Source organism: Triticum dicoccoides, chromosome 1B (genome assembly GCF_002162155.2).
Source record: "Triticum dicoccoides isolate Atlit2015 ecotype Zavitan chromosome 1B, WEW_v2.0, whole genome shotgun sequence".
Classification (NCBI taxonomy): domain Eukaryota; kingdom Viridiplantae; phylum Streptophyta; class Magnoliopsida; order Poales; family Poaceae; genus Triticum; species Triticum dicoccoides.
Genome location: NC_041381.1, coordinates 672,828,397 through 672,849,938, shown reverse-complemented (window position 1 = coordinate 672,849,938; position 21,542 = coordinate 672,828,397). Strand labels below are relative to the sequence as shown.

The 21,542-nt window shown below is 44.1% G+C and overlaps 1 protein-coding gene and 1 non-coding gene across 3 annotated transcripts; one reads left to right on the top strand and one right to left on the bottom strand.

Moving 5' to 3' along the window:
* The first annotated feature begins 8,937 nt into the window (after nucleotides 1-8,937).
* On the top strand, nucleotides 8,938-9,010 carry TRNAR-ACG. Its single transcript has one exon. It is a non-coding gene; the product is annotated as a tRNA-Arg (tRNA).
* Nucleotides 9,011-9,406: 396 nt separating this feature from the next.
* LOC119349574 (phosphoinositide phosphatase SAC7-like) lies at nucleotides 9,407-19,547 on the bottom strand. 2 transcript variants are annotated; one of them, XM_037617624.1, is made up of 19 exons: nucleotides 19,352-19,547; nucleotides 17,402-17,775; nucleotides 17,227-17,318; nucleotides 16,976-17,033; nucleotides 16,701-16,757; nucleotides 16,570-16,603; nucleotides 16,370-16,450; nucleotides 16,082-16,188; nucleotides 15,861-15,947; nucleotides 15,670-15,747; nucleotides 15,181-15,251; nucleotides 14,992-15,090; nucleotides 14,014-14,113; nucleotides 12,307-12,415; nucleotides 12,127-12,199; nucleotides 11,544-11,637; nucleotides 11,046-11,138; nucleotides 10,689-10,755; nucleotides 9,407-9,898 (listed from the first exon to the last, which is right to left on the bottom strand). In XM_037617624.1, exons 2-19 carry the CDS (start codon nucleotides 17,762-17,764, stop codon nucleotides 9,774-9,776), a joined length of 1,788 nt encoding a protein of 595 aa, XP_037473521.1. In that variant the 5' UTR covers nucleotides 17,765-17,775; nucleotides 19,352-19,547; the 3' UTR covers nucleotides 9,407-9,773. The 2 variants fall into 2 exon arrangements, with proteins under 2 accessions (XP_037473521.1, XP_037473520.1); XM_037617623.1 differs by lacking the exon at nucleotides 19,352-19,547 and adding an exon at nucleotides 18,814-19,024.
* Nucleotides 19,548-21,542: the final 1,995 nt, after the last annotated feature.

Below are 21,542 nucleotides of genomic sequence, written 5' to 3'. Positions count from 1 at the left end.
AGTGCCAGGAAGGATGTCGAGCGTGCCTTTGGTGTTTTGCAATCTCGATGGGGCATCGTTCGGTATCCTGCTAATACCTGGAGCACGCAAAAATTGTGGGAGGTGATGACTGCTTGTGTGATCATGCACAATATGATCATAGAAGATGAGTGACTGGAACGTCTGTACGATCAAGGGTTTCAGTTTCAGGGTGAGAATGTTGTGCCTGAACATGGAGTAACGGCAATATTTGAATAGTTCACCCAATTTCATGAAGACATGCGTGATTGGAAAACTTACGTGCAGCTGCAAAATGATTTGATTGAGCATATGTGGGCTCATGTTGGCAACCAATAGATGTATCTTCTTTTATTCGCTTGCAAAACTATGTGAAATATTTTTACTTGTATCCGTCTTTTAAAAACTATAATATTTTTATTCGATAAAACTATGTTATTTGACAATTTGTTTGAATGCAAATCAATGTAAATATTGGGCGGCCAGCCGGCCACGCCGGCACATATGGACGCGTTGGACGCGCTGCCGACCCAAATCTAAAAGAGGGCGGACGCAGGTCAGGCGGTCGACCCAAACGGACAAAAAGCGGACGAAATGGCCGTCCGTTTAGGTCGGCCCGTTGGAGTTGCTCTTACATGCATTGTTTGAAATATGTCTTCCATGTTGGGTGCATCTACGGACGCATGGACGTAAATGGACATGTGCATCCGCCTACCGACCTAATATAAGCGACAAAGAAGAGATAAAACTGCATGCGCTTGCGTTGGCTGGTTGGAGTGGGAATTACGCACCGTCAATGGCTAGCCGACTCGTACAAGATTTCCAACAAGGACGCAGCAAACAACCTATCCGGACTCTAATATGATCACTTTCCTGAACGAATTTAGCTACCAAACACTAGCACACGATCGAATCGAATAAAACACTAGCACTACTACTCAGCTTGAAGCCAACTCCAACACGTACGTTGACACCCTATTACTACTTGGCAGTCAAGACTATTGGTCGTCAAAAAAACCCCTGCCGGCTTCTGTTCAGGCTGTGGTCGCCGGCTCGGGGCTCCTGCATGACTCCGGATCGGGTGGCAGTGCCCTTGATCGTGCCGGTGAGCTCCTGCCCGTTCTGGAGGGGGAGCGTGCTGGGAACCGTGGGCGTTCCACCACTCGGCACGGCTCTCCCCGTGGTGATCGGAGGTGCTCGCTGGAGGTTCCCGCTTCGCCGGCATCCCCGCCCCGCTCCCCAACTTCAATGCTGTCGTCCAACCCGCGTTCCAAAAGGGCTGGAGCGCAGAGTTCTCCGCTGCTGCATGTCGACCCTGTCACGTTGGCTCTCTGCTCGCCTGGGATGCTGCTGGAGCCACTGCCCTCTCCTGCAAGGCCCCCGGGCTTCGAGGTGTCGCCCACGCCGCCGCTGCTCTGTGATGGTTCGGTGCAGCGGACCCCTTCTCCGGTGCCTGTTGGCGTGGCCCCGGTTGGGGAGGGGGCTGTGGCACCTCTCTTCGTGGGCCGTCAGCCGGGCATCCTTGCCTCGCCTGGTTCATCGCCTCCCAGGCCACCGGCGGCTCGCAGGAAGACACTGGCTGGAGTGCGGATTTCCTGCAAGGGTGGCCTTTCCCTTCAGCGCATCAGGCACTCTGGTGGCCCGGCGATTGCTCCGGTGGCCAAAACTGCTGAGCGGCTGGTCGCTCGCAGCCTGGGTATTACTAAGGATGGCAAGGATGTGACAGAGGCCACTCTAGACGACTTCACCGCCAAGTTCAAGGAGCAGCTACCCCCAGAGGTGATTGTGGCCATGCGTGATTTATTCCGCCTCGACGACAAGGCCGTCAATGATGTTGAAGATGCCCTGATCGACCACGGCGGCGAAGGGGCCCTGGAGATTGCTTCGGCTCAGGATGACGCGGTGCTCCAGGGAAGTGTGGGCCTTGATGCAGTCTGATCTGCTTGTTTGCCCTGGATGCTGCCATGTTCGTATGTTACCAAATATGCCTAGTTGGCCCAGAGGGGTCTGTATCTTTTCTTCTATGTTGTGTCTGTACTCTGAACCTTGCTGTGTGCACATGGATGGATGTTGTGCCTCCAGTCTTCAAAGTCAAATGCGACTGTCATCTTCAAGCTTGCGATGTTTTTTCACAGACTTATGCTCTTATGGTTCTGCTCAACCATGTGTGTTCCTGCCGTCTCCATGTTAAGTCAGCCCATCAACACACTGTGTTGGAATGTTAGGGGATTAAACTGTCCGACAAGGCGGGCAACTGTTAGTGCTACGATTGCGTCTTCCTCCTGCCAAATTGTGTGTCTGCAAGAGACAAAACTGGATAATGTTGATGTGTTTACTGCTGCCTTTCTCGGTGGTAACAGGCTGCGGAATTTTGCGCAACGTCCGGCTGTAGGGACAAGGGGTGGATTGTTGCTGCTATGGGATGACAGTGTTCTCGAGGTCTCCGACATTTCTTTCTCGGCTTATTGCCTTTCAGCTTCGGTCCGAGTCCTCGAGAATGAGGTGTGTTTCAAGCTGACTAATGTCTACGGGCCTACGGACTATGCGTGCAAGGAGGCCTTCTTTGCTGAGCTATGCTCTTGCAAGCCACTTCCGGGTTTGGGATGGCTTGTGCTTGGGGACTTGAACCAAATATATCGTGCTAGGGACAAGAACAAGCGAAACATCAACCGAAGGAGGATTAAGCGATTTCGGGACACTCTGCAGTCATGTGAGCTCAAGGAGATCCATCTGCAGAATAGGCGGTTCACGTGGAGCAACGAGAGGGAAAACCCAACCCTTTGCAAGCTGGACTCCTTCTTCTGCAATGCGACCTGGGACTTGTCCTTCAACACTCATGTGCTTCATGCCCTCTCGTCATCCCTTTCCGATCACTGCCCTCTACTGCTCGCCGACGACAGAGGGCCTAGGCGACCTCGGTCCTTCAAGTTTGAAAACCTCTGGGTGTCCCTGCCTGGTTTTGATGAGGTGGTCTCGAAGGCTTGGGCCGAGCGGGTGCGACACACTGAGCCATACCAGATTTTGTATCAAAAGCTCAAGAAAACCGCGTTGCGTCTCTCTGAGTGGAGTAGGAAGCTTTTCTCCAAGGCGAAGGTCCAGTTCCATGCGGCTCAGCTGGTGATCCTTCACCTTGACATTGCACAGGAGGGGAGACCCCTATCCCCTGAGGAGCGGGACCTCCGTTCAAGACTGAAGAGAAGGGTTATTAGCTTGTCGGTGCTCCAGAGGGCTCGAAAGAGTCAGTGTGCAAGGGTTGCAAATTTGAAAGATGGTGATGCTAACACCAAATTTTTCCATCGGCGCATTAATGCTAGGCGGCGAAAGAACCACATTCATCGGATCCAGCACGAGCATGGTTGGGTAACCGAGCACACAGAAAAAGAGAAGATCATTCATGACCACTTCCATGAGGTGATGGGGAGAAGGGGTTCGGGTGACAAAGACTTTAACTGGGAAGAGCTAGGCGTTTATCCCCATGATTTGCACGGCCTTGATGCCACCATTTCTGAGGAGGAGGTTTGGGAGGCCATCAAGGTCATGCCTTCTGATAAAGCACCTGGCCCTGACGGCTTCACGGGACTGTTCTTCAAGAGATGTTGGAGGGTCATCAGGCATACAGTCATGAGGGTGGTCCAACGCTTTGACGCCCTTCACATCAACTCTGCCAACGTTGTTCTCTTGCCCAAGAAGGATGGGGCTGAGGGCATTTCTGACTATAGGCCCATTAGCCTCATTCACTCCATTGCCAAAATCATCGCCAAAGTTCTCTCGCTCCGGCTTGCCCCACTTATAGATGGTATTGTCTCGAACGCCCAAAGCGCTTTCATCAAGCGGCGCAGCATCCATGACAACTTCTTGTACGTGAGGAACTTCGCGCGGAGGTTACATAAGTGCAAAACTCCTGCCCTCCTCTTCAAGCTTGACATCAAGAAGGATTTTGACTCTGTGAAGTGGGGATATTTCCTGGAGCTTCTTCAACGGCTTGGGTTTCCCACCAGATTTCGTGCTTGGGTTGCTGCTCTTCTCTCGACATCATCCTCCCGCATCCTTCTCAACGGTCTGCCAGGGCCGCCCATCAAGCACGGCAGCGGGTTTCGGCAGGGGGATCCCCTCTCCCCCCTGCTCTTTGTCATTTCGATCGACCCGCTTCAGAAAATCCTTAATTTGGCAACAGCAAAAGGTCTCCTTCGCAAGGTCCAGGGACGGGGGGGCGAGATGCCTACTTCGCTTTATGCTGATGATGCGGCCGTCTTTGTGGCTCCTTTCAAGCAGGACATTGACAACCTTGCAGCGATCTTGAGAGGCTTTGGCGAGGTTACGGGCCTCTGTTGCAACTTTCAGAAGAGCTCGGTCATGCCAATTAGGTGTGCCCACATTCATCTTGAGCCCATCCTTGGGAGCTTGCCGGCCACCCGTGCGTCATTCCCGGTCAAATACTTAGGCCTCCCGCTCTCGGTCTGGCAGCTCAAGCGGGTGGATTTTCAGTATCTCGAAGACAAGGCGGCCGGCAAGTTGGTTACTTGGGAAGGCCAAAACATCACAGCTATGGGGCGCACGACCCTTGTCAAATCAGTCCTTTGCTCCCAAGCGGTGTTCTCAGTCACACCGCTCATCGTGCCTCAAAGTACTCTTCATAGTCTGACCAAGATTGAACGGGCTTTCCTCTGGTCAGGTGCTGACAAGACTACGGGAGCCAAGTGCAAAGTGAGATGGGACACAGTTTGTAGGCCCAAGGAGTATGGTGGCCTGGGGGTGCTTAACTCTGAAAAATTTGCGCGTGCCCTTCGCCTTAGGTGGCCTTGGTTTGAATGGAAGGAGCCCCACAGATTATGGGTTGGTTTTGGCAACCCTTGTACGGAGGATGATCTAAGTTTCTTTCATGCCTCCACCACCATTACGTTGGGTAATGGAGCCAAAACGCCTTTCTGGGATTCTCCTTGGCTTCTTGGCCGTAAGCCCAAGGAGATCGCCCCACACATCTTTGAGGCCTCCAGGAGAAAGAACTGGAAGGTTAGGGAGGCTATTAGAGGGAACGCTTGGATCTTCAAAATCAGCTACAACACCGTCGTCACCGGTGACCACATTCGAGAGTTTTTTACTCTTTGGATGCTTTTGGATGACGTCCATCTTGATGAGCATCGGGACGACGACATCACCTGGAAGCATTCCAATGATGGGATGTACTCGACAGCCAGTGCTTATAAAGCTCAATTTCTTGGGTTAACCTTGTCACCAATGGATCGTATGGTCTGGAAAGTTTGGACTCCTCCGAAGATCAAATTCTTTGCTTGGTTGGCTATTCAAGATAGGATCTGGACTGCGGACCGCCTGGAGAGGCGCGGGTGGGCCAACTGCGGCCTGTGTCCTCTTTGCTCTAGGGAGCAGGAAACGGGTGCTCATCTTCTCTTCAAGTGCCGCTTCACTATTCGGCTTTGGAGGTCTCTCGCGACCAAGCTTGGTCTTCATCACATTGACACCTCCGGGTGGCATCTTCATGGCTCCGTCCTGGATTGGTGGGAGGATGGTACTGGGAGCCACGTCCCCAACAGGAGTGCCTTGGCCTCCCTAACCCTCCTCGTCTCCTGGACCATCTGGAATGAACGTAATGCTAGGGTGTTCCGACACAAAAGTGCTCCGCCGCCTATTCTTCTTAACACAATCCTGGAGGAGGCCAAGCTTTGGGTTACAGCTGGTGCGAAGAAACTAGGGCTTATTGTATAACATGAGTAGTCCGCATGTCGTGTTTAAGGTGGTTGCTGTAAAACTCTAATCTACTCTCTCTTATTTAATCGATGAGGCAAATTTTTTGCCTCCGTTTCGAAAAAAAAAAGTAGTCAAGATTTATATTGCTAATATCATGAGTAGTCTTCGCCGCGGCAACTCAACCTCCTCCACAGGTTCGTGCCCAGCTCTCCTCTCTCTCCCCCTTGGTGCGTGCTCCCTGACCCTGATTGTTCCCTGGTTTTGCACCCATCTAAACCCTAGCTAGCAGATCCACTTAAGACCAAGATATACTCCATTATATCCTAACTAATTGGCCAATCAACGTCGTTATTCAGCCCATGATTCTCCTGGTTCGTAGCAAGCGTATGCACCCCGAGAGATCTGAAGAGAAAAAAAGATTAATGAATCGTTTGTTGAGAAACCGCAAGGGTTCCTAATAAAGAGAGTAATGAATCGTTTGTTGAGATCTCGTCCATGGAAGTTATTTCTCGCTGCTGCATGAGGCCTCGTGGTTCACAATTGAGACCGACAGTGCTCTCCATTGCACCTTCTTCTTCCAAACATGCAGGCCGTGCCATGGGCGTAAGGGCGCTGGCCGACGGCTCGCCGTATGTTGTCCATAGCTAGAACATTAGAGAAGGGTTTTTTTTTTCTTCATATTTTTCCATTATGTACTCCGTAGTCCAGTTATGTTCGTCAACCAAACTAATTCAGTAATCGTCCATAACTGCATGGACTGCCGTTGTGATCTCATTACGTTTACTTGCGTGTCACCTTTTGTTAAACCGAACAGCTCCTATAAAGGGGGTGGGCAATCGATGTGTGTCGGGTGGCTCTAGAATACTACTGGGTTACTATCTTACATATACTAGATCGATAATCCCTCTGTAAACTAATAAGAGTGTTTAGATCACTATTTTAGTTATTTAAACGTTCTTATATTATTTTACGGAGGGAGTACATGTGAAATACAGTTATTTTCCACGTACACAATCAAAACCTCTGTAGGATGGAGGTATTGAATGAATTCCATAGTAACATATTGTCAATTTACCATGGTCCAAAAATGATTTGTATTGTATTTTGACATTGCCAATTTTTGCCTTTCAGTATTCTGCCATGCAAAGATGGATTCAATTAAGGTGATTGCTGCTGTTAGTCTAACTGATGATCTTTTGGTGGAAATCCTCTCTCGGGTGCCCTTCAAGTCTTTCTGCCGTTTCAAATGTGTCTGCAAGGCTTGGCTTGCCCTTGCCTCTGATCCACACTACCAATGGAAACTGCCGAAAATTCCCACTGGTCTTTTTCACGGACGCAAGGATTCATCTGTTGCCCAACTTGTTAGCCTGTCACCAAATGATGAGGAAATTAATGGAGCTCTTACATTCTTGCCGCGCCATGAGCACTTAGAATTTGTGGATTGTTGCAATGGCCTAGCTCTTTGTAACTACAAGAGCAGTTACATTTGTCCAGAAGCTTGCCGCTTCATTGTGTGTAACCCCGCAACACAGGAGTGGAGGTCACTTCCTGATATTCACATTGGCCGAGTTGACTTCGCATGTGATGCTTTTTTGGCCTTCGATCCATCATGGTCGGCACAATTCCATGTATTTAAGTTTGATGGTGTTCGGGAACTCGATATGAGTAAACTTCAGGTGTTCTCGTCTGACCTATCCACATGGATTGTGGATGCTCCATGGAGTCCTTTTATAGACATTTGTAGTCCACACCACTTTATAGGAGGAGTGTTGTACGTGCACACAGGCGGGGATGACATTCTGGGGTTGGAGGTAATGGGTTCTGGCAAACCACCCCGTCATTTTACTGTGAAGTTGCCGCACGGCCATTCGGATCTCGTATCCGGTTGTTTTGGTCAATCATCAGGGTTCTTGCAGTGTGCACTTCCAGAGGAGAGCGGTCATACAGTTGCAGTTTTCAATCTTGATACTTGTGATTCCTACAAATGGTCTTTGAAGTATCGTCTTAGTATGGGCAATCCATTTGGAAAGGGCGAGTTGCTTCACGGTGGTGCTGAGGGTTGGTTCCGTTGGTGTGATTATCAGATTGCCGCTCTTGATTCGGAAAGAAAGGCTCTCTTCCTTGTTGACAAGGTTCAAATGAAGCTTTTTTCGTACAACATCACCACTGGGAAACTTAGCAAGATCAAAGATGGTTGTCGTACAGACTACCTTTATTACGTGGCATGCTACTCAAAACTTCCGGTTCTCTCCTCCTTGGATCATAGACAAGAAACTTGTTAATTATTCAGGTTCTAGCTGACAAGAAACTTGTTAAGGTTGTGGGTGTTTGTGTCTGTTTTACTTGCAATACAAAGGATTTGGTTGGTAACATGGTGTAGACATCAATTGTGTCGCAGATGAGCTTAACTGGCTAAGGACCATTCTAATTTATGCAACTTGTTGTTCTTATATATGGTTAAGCACACCTTCTGAATGTTCTTACCAGAATGTTAGGGATTGGAGATTGTAACTTTTTTTTCAACTTTGTGCTTACATGCTTTGCTTTGGGAAGGAAATTAAGGTAATCTGTGAGGAAAAGAGATGGGCAATGTGGAGAATGCACTGGCACTCCTCATTCTTGTGTCCAATGTGGACAATTTTTTGACACGTGCACACACATGTTTCGTTCATATCTGTACAGTTTCACACTTGAGCATAGGTCACAGATGCTCTTATCAAAAATGTTAACAGTGCGAGGAAAGCATTTGTTTCCTTTTGGGTTTCAGGAGGAAAAGAATGTACTTTTAGTGCCCTTTTGAAGAGATAAGCAGTGTGGGGAATTGACTCACACTATTTATTCCTGTGCCCAATATATTTCATATCCTTTTATCGCGGGAAGTTGTACTAAAGCTGCGACAATTCCAAATCTTGCATTTCTGCTTTACTCGTCAAAGGCCTCGTAGTGTTATTCCCATGATTCATGTGGGCTATCTGCTCTTTATTGTAGGGTGTGAAGTTCCCAGGAGATACATAGGGTAAGATCTATGACCAGGCAGCATATGGATCCGGGGGAGTAGCATATTTTATTTACATTAACTTCCACACTTACACATAGATTTTACTACATATATTTACAATTTCAAGGATAATTTTACCTTCACACTTACATGTGCTGTTGAGCACTGTTGTCTTTTTTCCATTCTCTGCTCATAATGGCCGAGTATTGTAACTTGTGTGTGCCACCAAATGACACAATGACTCCGTGGCCCAATGGATAAGGCGCTGGTCTACGAAACCAGAGATTCTGGGTTCGATCCCCAGCGGAGTCGCTCCTCCTTTTTCTCGTTTTTTTTTTTCAAATCAAACTTCATTCTGGGCCCACCTCCTGACAGATTTTGTTACATTATCATAGCTGAATCTCACGGTAAAAAAAATCTTATTCCATCGCCGCTTTGCTCCTCCTTTTTCTCGTTTTTTTTTTCAAATCAAACTTCATTCTGGGCCCACCTCCTGACAGATTTTGTTACATTATCATAGCTGAATCTCACGGTAAAAAAAATCTTATTCCATCGCCGCTTTTCACCAAATCGTCATGGAAATGAAATGTGCACGCCAAAAAAGAGCGCAAAACCATACATACATGCATATGCCATCTCTCTCGTGTATGAATGAGCTATAGCTATAATGCAAAACACAGGAGGCACAGAGTTTCATTCACAAGACAGTAAAAAAAAATACCGTTTGCAAGATCATTGCAAATTGTACACCGCGTTGATAAAAAAAATCTCAATTGGCATAATAACTGCACAAGCTCTGGACAAACATCATTTTGCCAGTTTTAGAATAAATACACAACTAGCTGTCCTTACGATACTGCAAGTGGTCGTTTGTTTACCGGTAAAAAAATCGATAATGTGTGGACTCGGAAGAACAAAGAATATACATATAGATGGATACAGAACACAATCTTCATGAGAAAAGGGATGGACACCAGTTGCATCTTCTTTACATAGCAAACAAAGTGGAGTGCTGCCATTGTTTGATGAATGAATGATGATAATATTATCGCTCGCCTTCTTCCATCAAAGGGCATTACGACTTGTGGGCACGGGGCCGGTTCGTGAACACCCGGCCGTTGCTTCTCACAAAGTGTGTGATACCGATACAAAGACCAGCCCAGAGAAGTGACAGCAATAAATGACGAGCATCATGCCGAGCTGCAGCAAAGAGAGAGAGAGAGAGATTGCAATTGAGTTATATGCATTCCATGCATTCTCCACGTTGACATCTATCTATGGTACAATCAACCAGGGCAACTGGGGCTGCAGCTGAGTTATATGCATACATGTTCCATCAAGGGATATAAACATGTCATTTTTTGTTACAATCACCCGGCAAAACCGAGTCACAAACTTGCAAACTGATACAGATAGCCATAACTGTGATGATACCAAGTACATAACGGATGCTACAGAAGCATACACTGGAGCTTTGATAGTTTGATACACACTTGAAACATACATCAATCTAGATTTTATGTATTATTACGGGTATTATTTGTGAGTAGAAAACAAAATCAAGGATGTCTACAATAATATTAATGTATGTAAGTTAAGGTTGAAAATATGTCCGAGTGGCACAGTTGGAAGTATTAAACCCCACCAGGCATACTGTAATAACAGCATGACTCTTCTTCTATTAATCCATTGAAATATGAAAAGAACTACAAGAAACTTGCCCAAAGTGGATTTTGGCAAAATGTACTAGTTTTTACTAGCATAATACAATTATTTAGGGGTAAAACTTGCGCGTCCAGCACCCAAAGAGTTCTCAAAAAACAGACTTCAAAAGTTTCTGCTTGAAAGAATGCAAGCAAATCATAGCGAGCACTAGTTAACATAATTATCAGAAGCAGCCAAGCATAACATAGCAAGCACTAGTTGACAGAATGCAAGCAAATCATAGCAAGCATATATTTCAGGTTTTCAGCAGATTGAGAAATCTTACCATGTCTCAGGGACATCATCATGAACATAAAAGCTCCGGAAACCAATGCAAAAGCAAGGCGGGCGGACTGTAAAAGAAGAATAGCACAAGTGAGAGATCTTTTCTATTCGGAAAAGAGATGAAACCCGTCTCTATCCATTCTAGTTGTGTACCATACATAACTATATGCTGAAGTGAGTACTACTAAGTGTCTGCAATCATGTTCCTAGTAACAGCACACCCACAAGGCCAGGTACATATCAGAAATATTCCAGAGCTGACCTATACTAGAATACTAAATAAGCATTTCCATTTTCCAATGAACAACTTCACAATCTGACTGGTAAGAACAGAAAGCAATAGTAAAACTGTACTCACCGCATAGCTCTCTACAAATCCTGCTTTTGCTGGAGGTGCCATGTCTCGACTAACAGATGTGATGTAACGTCCTTGAAGAAGATCCATGGCATCCTATAAAGGACAACCAATAAATAGACAAATAAACAATGGGGCACTTGCATCCTAGTTCAGTTTTTTTACTGGAAGTAAGTTCAACAAATGTTGCCCGCTAGATTTTGGAAACCTAAGCAACACAAAATTACGGAGGATCCTTTTTTTGGCCAACAAGGCCCTCTTCAAACGTAATAGTCCATTTATAGTACATTTTCCTCATGTGTCAAACAGATTTCATGATATGTAATTAGTTGCATTCGCACTATTCAATGAACAACTAAATGTCACCATAAGCTACCAATTGTTTGATGTTTGGGCACCATCAAGATGACGAATCGACAAAGTCTCAATCATGAATTTACTTGGCTACTGACATAGCGACATACTCACGAGTCTCACATGCATAAAAGGTCAGCTGCATACCTGCTTCGTCCCATCTGCGAAGTTGTTGAAGTAGTATCTAGCAAGTGAATACTGGAGATCATTGAAAATTCCCTGGGCACTTCGCTTCCCATATCTTGTAGACAAAAATAATGATTGTAAAATACACTATGTTTCAGCAGAAGTGTCCAAATAAACAATAAAATGAGCTTAAATAAGTAGCATTAATATAGGAGAGTTCCAAGAACAGAAGCATATCACTTCAACGATAGTTATCTGTTATCTTAGGCCCATTTTCTCTGATAGGTATTGACATTAACAAAGAGACACTACCCAAAGGGTATTTTCAATTGCCACAATGATGGGGACTTTGCACCACAGATCAGTAAAATGTATCTTTGCAGTTGCTCGTTATCTCGGTGAAAGTGGTATGGACTATAGAGATTTGCTGTGGTTCAGCTGTGAACATAATCAAGGTGGTGAAAATACTAATATTCCTATTTGCAATGCAAAACTGAGAGTAGTTCCCAGGCTTTCTGGAAAAGGGATGAACTAAGACTAGCAATAGATGTAAATATAATGCACTTCCAATAAGAACATGCAAATTGCGTTGTATAGAAATTACCGAACAAAGTCTCCCTTCAAAGCAGGAGTTCCAGAGTACTGAATACTTATTGCATCTCCATGATTGGCCCACACTGGAAAATGATTCTTCCATTTCAGCAACACGGTTCAAATATACAAAAGCATGGGAGACATACAAATGAGAAAAACACAGGCTAGTAAATATGAACATAATACTCACAAACTTTGTAGCTTGCATCAAAAGCTGGATACTTGGTTATTGTATCGTTAACACCGAAAACTCCTATTTGTTGAAGTTGGCTCTCCAGAATTCTTCTCGCAATCATGCTCTGTTTTGTCATAGTAGAGATTATCAGCAAAGTTCAGACATACGGATGAGAATTGAACATTCGACAGACGGAAGAGAATATAAAACAAAAGAAAGAACGGTAGTAACAGACTAATAATCCATGACAAAAGAATTTATACCAAGATAGAAGTAAATAACAGACTAATAACTCCGCCTATGTCTTCTAGGCATAGCCGGTCCCAAGTCCGGGTAAAGGAGGAGGGTTGTGATAGGCTTGGCGAGCCAACGTAAAAACTAGCCAGTCCCATGGGTATGAAACCCATTTGAGCGAGAGTAGTACTAGGATGGGTGACCTCCTGGGAAGTCCTCGTGAAAGGGTTTCATATCTAAGGGTTGTGATAGGCTTGGCGAGCCAACGTAAAAACTAAGCCAGTCTTTTGGGTATGAAACCCATTTGGGCGAGAATAGTACTAGGATGGGTGACCTCCTGGGAAGTCCTCGTGAAAGGGTTTCATATCTAGCCTACCCCAACTTGTTTGGGATAAAAGGCTTCGTAAGTAAGTATAGAAGTAAATATAATGCCTGGTTATCCATGATCATGAGTTAAGCAGGGTGACCCTGTCATGCAGTTAACTGCGCCACAGAGATAGGGGCAAGGGATTTGTCTACCGAACATGTTGAGCCTTGGAGATGAGAAATATTAGTGATAACATAGCCTCATTATATATATGACTCTCCTCCTAACAATTCTTGACAGAATCAATCTTAATATAAACTGGGTATGATAAATATATCAAACAGTTAATTTGTATCCTGGGTAACTAATTACACTATTTAGGGAAATAGATTACTTGATTGGAAAGAACCATCCTAATTCTCGACGCAGGGCCACTACTGCAGAATTGTGAGTGACTTGGTACTGGCCATCCCTGGCGTGGAGCAGCAGCAACCTTAGCAAGCTCAGTTCGCCTGCCCTCAATGTAGACTAGGGAATACCAACTATTGTCTCCTTGTGTGATTTATCTCTTGTCTTTTACTTTGCGCTTTAGAAGGGGAGCCTTGGCGCAGTGGTAAAGCTGCTGCCTTGTGACCATGAGGTCACGGGTTCAAGTCCTGGAAACAGCCTCTTACAGAAATGTAGGGAAAGGCTGTGTACTATAGACCCAAAGTGGTCGGACCCTTCCCCGGACCCTGCGCAAGCGGGAGCTACATGCACCGGGCTGCCCTTTTACTTTGCGCTTTGCATTTCTAGAATCGCATTGTCTGCTTGCTTGTAACCCTAGGATAGCCTCGACCTAGTATCCTAGAAAAAGGGTGTTGATGCACCATGCATTTAGCAAATAACAGATTATGAAGGCATCAAATGGCACAAAACTAATTTTCTCGAGTTTTTCGCACAAAAAAACTTGTTAGAAGGTTTTAGAAATCTTCTATTCCCACCCCCATCGCTCATATTGTCATCCTTGATCCTACATATTGGACTCTATAAGTTGTTTGCTAAACTATAGCCCATGTAAAAATAATGTCAGTCGTGCCAAGTGAATTAATTAAAGTGTTATCGGATTACAAAACCTGTTGTTAAAATTGAGATTCATACGAAAGGAAATAAAAAATGTACTTGAAATTGGAAAGATGTACCTGAGTTACATTGGTACGATCTAAACAATCAATACAATTATTTCTGACAGTGCCGAGCTGCTCCTGAATTTTCTCGCCTTTCTCGTTCAACAGGAAGTACCTTTAGCACAACATTGTTAGCAATACGCCAATACCATGAGAAGGAAAGATACCATCGAAGGATATAAGAATCTCTGATATAAAGCACAAGGGAACATAATAGATGGATGTACTTAAAACCACACAAATTGGTCTTCACTTTTCTTCCTAAGACGAAGAAAACTCAAACAGCTACACAGGACAGTACTAAGAGTACAACTGTAGACATGCTTCAATTTTCATGTTCTGCCAGGAATTCCGTTTTACCAAAAACAGCATATACGATGTAGCTCTCTTGAGGCAGATGCACTAGTGCCTTAAAGGCTCCAACCAATACCCAAACCTTAGAAGTGGAGTCAAAAAATAAGTTGTTTGCTAACAAGATGACTGGGGGTATGATGGTATCGTTTTTTATGTTATAATGTAAATAATCAAGCACCACAAATAGGTTATGTCACTTTAGTAGCAAGCAAAGCTGACCGATTAACAATTACCATTAGGCTAGTAAGTACAAAAAGAAATAGTAGAGCCCTGGTCCCCGACTTGAATATTAGCTTTACAAATCTTGGAACACCTCAAGGAGCAAGCAGATCATATCAACCCTATTCCTGCTTTAAGATTGGTGTAATTTTCAAGGGAATGAGCATAGATCAATCTCTCTATGGTTAAGAGATTGCCTGATTGCAGAAAAAAGAGAAAAAACATATCAACTATTAAGAGAGTGTAATTTTCAAGGAACACCTCAAGGAGCAAGCAGATCATATCAAAGCCTTTCAGTCCCAAACAAGAGGAAAAAACATACAATAATAGAAAAGTAAAACCAAACTTAAATGTACAAAAGTGATTGGTAGTATGTCATGGAAGATGGAACACAAAATACTATATCTTCTGGCAACATACTTGTGTTTCTTCAGGTAATCCTCAATTTGCTCATACAACTGTGAGAGGCGCTCAAAGTGAACATGGCCACAAATACGATGGAAGTCAAAATGCACATATCTGCAGAAGACAAGCTTAGATACGCATTTAGCTACTAAGACGCGATGTGATAACTCTACAGTAGATAGAAACAGCAAAATAAAGCATTACCTTACATCTTCACTGAGAATTGGTTCGATAGATTTTGCATATCTTTCATGGAGTCGGCCTTCACCACCTTGCTGAATATAGCCATACAGGAAAAAGAGAGGTGCAAGATGAATATTACATGGAAAACATAATAAAGTTAACAAACCAGACTCATTAGGAAAGAATGTGCTACTCATGCTCTGTCGAAAAGGAAAATCTGTCAATAATCACTTCATCAAATATTATTTTTTACTAATCTGCAACATAAGCTGAACAGGTAATTTAATTCCATGTCAAGGAATAAATCATACCAGAGAAAGAAATAGCACACACATTTACAAGTGACTGAGAATCATCGATCATTAAAATAAAGAATTTGAATCTAATTTTGTACATTTGACACCTTTAACCGGGAGCAGAAGCAATGTGTGATGGCATTTTCTGAAGCAAATATATCTTAGTTTGAACAGAACACTGGTTGAGCTAGAAGGCCGAGAGCACAGTACTTACTGTATTGACAAGATCAACAGCCAAGACAGCTCCATATTTCTTTTGTAAGTCTTTGAAGTGCCTCTCAAGTACACTAGGCTGAAGACACATAGAAAGAAGTCCGAGACAAATTAAGAGGAAAGAAAATAGTAAACGCAGCTTGGATTGCTGATCAGTGTCAACAAAACAAAGCATAAGTTGAGAGGGTTAACCGCTTCCTCTTGTCTAACAACGTCGAAGCTAGGTTTGTATGTCAAATCAACAATCTGCTCCCACAAGAATGGCATAGAACCTCGAACCTACAGAAAATATAATTTGTTAATGTTTGGAGGTGATTAAAGTATTTTAGGAACCAAGAACCAACAAACGAGACTACTAGCACATATACTGAAAGAATGGGTAATAGGCTGTCTGTATGTATGAAGAAACTTACTTGTACATAGGATGCTGTATACCCTTTTGATTGCATTATCTGCTCTGATTCAACAAAGTTTGCAGCATAACCCTCTGAATCAGCTCCTCGTCTCCACATACGAGTACCTTCATTTATATAATAGCTTCATGAAGTGTTGTTCAATCATAGGGCATTGAGTTTCTCGAGAACAAGAAATCAGGATATAACATTATAATAAAAATGTGTACATATAGTAAAATGTATATCAGTAGCATTGATTGAAGGAAACTTGTGAATAATCTTATTTTGATGTCTCATAAACCTCACCTATCCTCCCTGTGCACCTACGTGCTATCAGGGTCACATTTACCTTCTCTGACCCAACTTCTGCCTGGATATTCTCAAAACCTGATATTTAGTTAAGTTGCAGTAACTCACATTATAGGGCTCATTGAGTTTCACATAGAAATATATCATCTTATATATCTGGCCGTGACAAGTGTAAATGACATGCAAGACAAGGATACTGCCTTGAATGACTGGCAATAAATACTGGTCCAGCTGTCAATGGAAAAAGGCAGGAATCAAATACTCTGCAGATATTGGTTATACCTACTTTAAAACTGAAAAAACAAATAAACGGAAAAACTTATCTTACTTTGTTCTCAATTAGAGGTTCCAACAAGTAGCTGTTCCACAGAAATCTCGGTTCTGCCTGAAAGAATAATGTTCATTAATCTGTGAAAGAATAGTTATACTGATAGCTGAAAATGCAGCTGGCGGGACGTAACAAAGATGGCCTGGTACTGGTGTTCCATATACAAGTAAGTGATAAGCAACAAAGCTTCACATATTACGAGGAAAGGGGGGAGGGGGGATCAGGCCCTCCATGTGTAAGCACACTGTACAACTAGAAATGACAAGGAATCAAACCTGTCTCCAAAGAGGACGTGATTTGAACTCGTCATCTACATCATACAGACTCTGTGAACTGGAATAGCAGGGACAAAGATATGATGTCAATTACAGTGAGAACATAAGAATAAAAGTAACTAAAACATGTCAGCATGTCTGTATCATAAACATGAAGAGAGAGGGAGAAAATGCCTTCTTCGTTTACAAGTTAAATGGCTTGACCCTAATACACAAGTGCAGCTGGCATGTTTTGTAAATAAGATACTCACTTAAGTGTTAAGTTGATATCGTAGGAGAAGTAGAGGCCCATGGTCTTCTCAGCAGCATCCAGGAGTTCGGAAATTTCAGATTCCATTTTTTTCTGCTAATAGTTTATTGGGATGTTCAATAGATGGAATATAGGTGGAAATAATATTAACTGGGAGCAAATAAGCATTGTTAGACCTGCTCGGAAGAAGTGGTAAGTGAGTCATTGCAGCGAAGGACTTTCAGTCCTGTAACTTTGAAAATTGCATGCCCCAGGTATGATCCCACACAATCACGGTCAGTGATCACAAAAAAATACGATCCAACTGCAAGTTTGAGCACTCCTATCACACCATAAACTGTTTGAACTTTAGGATTTGTGGAGGGGCTACGTGGTGGCAACTCTTCAACTAAATTCATTGATCCACTGGCCCGGCTAACTGACAAATATAAGTCAGCAAGACCATCAATTGGTTCAAATATATAACGGTCTGCAAACTCCCAGAGTCTCAGTCTTGTGTGGAGTTTACATGACGGGTTTGCATCCTTTGCTGCATCCATGATGGGATACCCTGAAATAGAGATCAAATACCATCCACGGTAAGTATAGTGAAGCAGCCATATGTGATATGACAAGGGATACAAATAAAAATGTTAATATATTCAACAGACCACAATGTGACCATACACTTAAATAATGAGGAATTGAGGATGCATTAAGAAACCCCATACAAGTCATGGGGTTGTAATAAAGCAACTACTTCTGTGCTAAACACCCCCAACAGCCATTGATTGTCTCAACAACGATACTCCTGGTGTTACCTATTCACTAAATTTCAACAGAAAGCGTGAATTGTTTTTCTAACGCTGGCATTGAAATAGTAGCCTAAGATGCCAAAGATGGTGATTTACTTTGTAGTTTTTCTGTTATACTTCCTACAACTTTTTTTTTCATGAGCATGACTAGCAACATAGGCTTTGTATGTTAGTGTTAGCATTAACTGATTTTTTCAGACCACATAAAAATTTCAGTTTCAATTTAACGATAGAAGTCAAGAGTTTGATCAAAGTTTTGCAACCATAAAATACTTGTGAGGTGGTGCTTAGAATTAAAAAAAAGTCATGAGGGCGTATATGGAACTAAGATTTCTACTAAAATACTCCCTCTGTTCCAAATAGAACAACATTGTTTTTTACCTTTCAGTCTTCAGTATGCAACATGGACAATTACTAATTTTTTTATGAACATATAAGGAAAAGATTGTGCTGCCAAAGTAATTTTCATGGCAAATGTAATGACTCCATTCCCACCTGGCCTGAACTTTATTTCTACTAATTACTCCCTCCGTCCGGAAATACTTGTCATCAAAATGGACAAAAAGAGATGTATTTAGAACTAAAACACATCTAGATACATCCTCTTTTATCTATTTTGATGACAAGTATTTTCGGACGGAGGGAGTAGCTATCAAAGATAGAGAAGTTTGGCTGCATCGTTTCTTTTGGATTGAAGACAATAACCAATATTATCATGAGAGCAAGCCCCTTGTAATGCTGAAACCCACCCAAGCACAAGCAGCAAGCCAGCAGCCAAAACATATAAACTGAACCTTGGGCATGGACAAGCGTAAGCGGGCCGAGCAAGCGGCCTGCGCCGCGCCAGGGAAAACGAGCTTTGGAAGCCATGGGGCGAGCACAACAACTCTGCTGCGAAGCAAGGCATCTTCTAGCGCCCTTCACCCTGCCAGTCAAGCGGCGATTTGCGCAGGGGGGCGGAAGGGCGTAGAGAGCGCGGCCTGCGGCCATCGACGCCTAGGCACGCGGGCGGTGCTGGAGATCTCGGGCCATGGGGGATCTGGCTGTCCGTGCGGCGTGGCCCTGCCTGCCTATAGGCTGATTCCGGGTCAGGATCGGGCGGGCAAGCTGAGAATCATCAGAAGAAGGTGGGTGATAAACTTTGTGGCGTGGGGTACTGTAACCGGGATCCAGGCACGGTCGAGCTCAAGCTCTGGCAAGGGGCTCCTCGGATCTAGTCAGGCGCAGGCAGCAGGCACGTCGCCGGCCGACTAAAAGGTTGATGCTTGAGCTGAAGAAGCAAGGTAAATCACGGCGAGAGCAAAAGGGGATCTGAGCTGCCGACTGACTGACCTTTTCGGCCGGCGCGCGCGAGTCGGCTGGGAGATGGGGGCGAGCGGCGGAGCGACGCTGGGGGCGGCAGGGCAGGGACCGACCGGCGGCGTCGGTGATGCGGATGGTGCCCTCGTGTCTCGCTCCTCCGCGGTTTTGCAGACCAGGACCAGGGGCGGACGCACGTTGACTCCCCACCGGATTTTTCACTTTGATAGGAAAGCGGATTCACAGTTACTATATGAGACCATGTTTGTGTCGGTTTTGATCTAGATTCAGCGGATTCAGCTTCACTAGCAATGCTGGTTCGAAATTGTTGTTTGTTTTAGATTCCAGATCCAACTTCACCAAAAAAAGATGGTTTCACTGGCAAAGCTGATTCACAATACCTGTTTGTTTCGGATTCCAGATTCAGCTTCACCGATAAAGTTGAATCTGGTTCGTGGAGCTCAAACAAAGAGGGCCTCAGCCTACCGTCGTTTTTTTTCAAAAGCCCGTGTACTTTGAATTTGTGGGAGCAGCCCACCACCGAGAAACAGCCAGCCTTGCTTCACGAAAACATACAACTGTCTAAAAAAATATATAATTATGCAATTCTCTCTCTCTTTCTATAGGTCGTCTATAAGGTTTTTTCCGTTCCAATTTTTTGTTTGTGTGCAATTTCAATGTTAGAAACAATGTCAGTTTTAACAATTTTATGTGTATAAATTAACCGGCTTAGGGGACTAGGCCAGTTCAAATATTTTCTTTCGCAATAACATGTAGATTTTAGTATGGAACTTTATACTTGCAAGTAAAATTGGCTAGTTCAGACCAGTGCACTTAAATTTGATTCAGATCATCTACTCTACATGGTCCCAGTACACTCGCAATGTTGGTTGTAGAGTTAAAATGGCAGATTTCATGTGGTAATTTCCGAGTTGTTTTGGTGTATGTATGCTTTGAGTCCAAATGATCAGTCTTCTCAGTTTAATGTTAAGAAGTTGATGAAATTGACTCAGTCTTATCGAAGTGACTTCGATGATACAATGGTTCTTGAGCGTGCACTTTATCTCTGTTTTGATGGTGTCACCCATGATACAAGGTTTGTTAGCTTGTAAAAATATCTATGATTTGGAATAAAGTGAAGGTGACTACAAAGACGCATCGTTCTTATCCTTTAGTCTATAGACTTGCAAAACTATTAATAACTTTGCGTCGGAGGGTGATCTCCAGACACCGGGATCAATGATACCCCGTATTTGTTAGTTCGGCCTGGGGCTAAAACACCAAGTCAATCAACTCTCAAAGACAAGCAAGGAAAGCATGAACACATAAGGGTTTAAATACAGGAGTTTGGTTCTTTTCTTTCTGTATCAGAATGCGCCATAGAGACCGAGCCTTCCGATTGATCGAACCAGCCAACTAAGGGTCCATTCACTTCTGTAGTACATCCGAATCAGATCTAGGCAAGAAAGACCAGAATTCTGAGCTCTCCCCCTTTTCAGGTAAGAGCGAAAACCCGCAGTCGTGGGTTATATATAGGTGTCTTAAATAGAGTTATCTCCCGTAAGCCCACGACAGGGGATACATGCCCCTAAAGGTGCATCGACCCTGGCCACACTCTTTCTTAGGCTTGACGAGTAAATCGAAAAGGGGTGCCAAGATCTACTGAGTTTCCTATCCATCTCTAGAAGCATTCGTCCCATCTCTGGTTCTTCTCTCTTTTCCAGATCGGTAATAAAAGGACTAGGAACATGTACTAAGTTGACCAAAAGGTCCCGATTCAAGATAAATTCATGAGGAAGTGGTATTTCTATAGGATCCACCCTAGCGTCAAGAAAATGGTTACGTTTTCTAGGATAATGACCACCACGTGCGTTTCATGGCTCAAAACGAAGTGGGTAAGACCAAGTGTTCTTTAAACAAAACTCTCGGTGCACACTTTAGAGCACGGTCTTCCTTTAGGTCCTTCACGCGCAATGAAAGCTCCTTGGTTATACTCCGCTCTTCGCCTCCTGTTGTTCCGTTCTTTTCTTTTGGCTCGACCAAGTAGATAGAAAATTGGGACCAGCACAATGAGCAAGCCGTGTGAAAAACCACTTCTTCTTTTTTCTGATTCTGTAACAACTTGTGTGAATTGAGGTTCTACCGGGAAGCCATGGCCGAGAGGGGATGGGGCTACATTCTTATCTAAAGCCATCTTTTCCTTCATCGAAGCCCACTAGTTGAC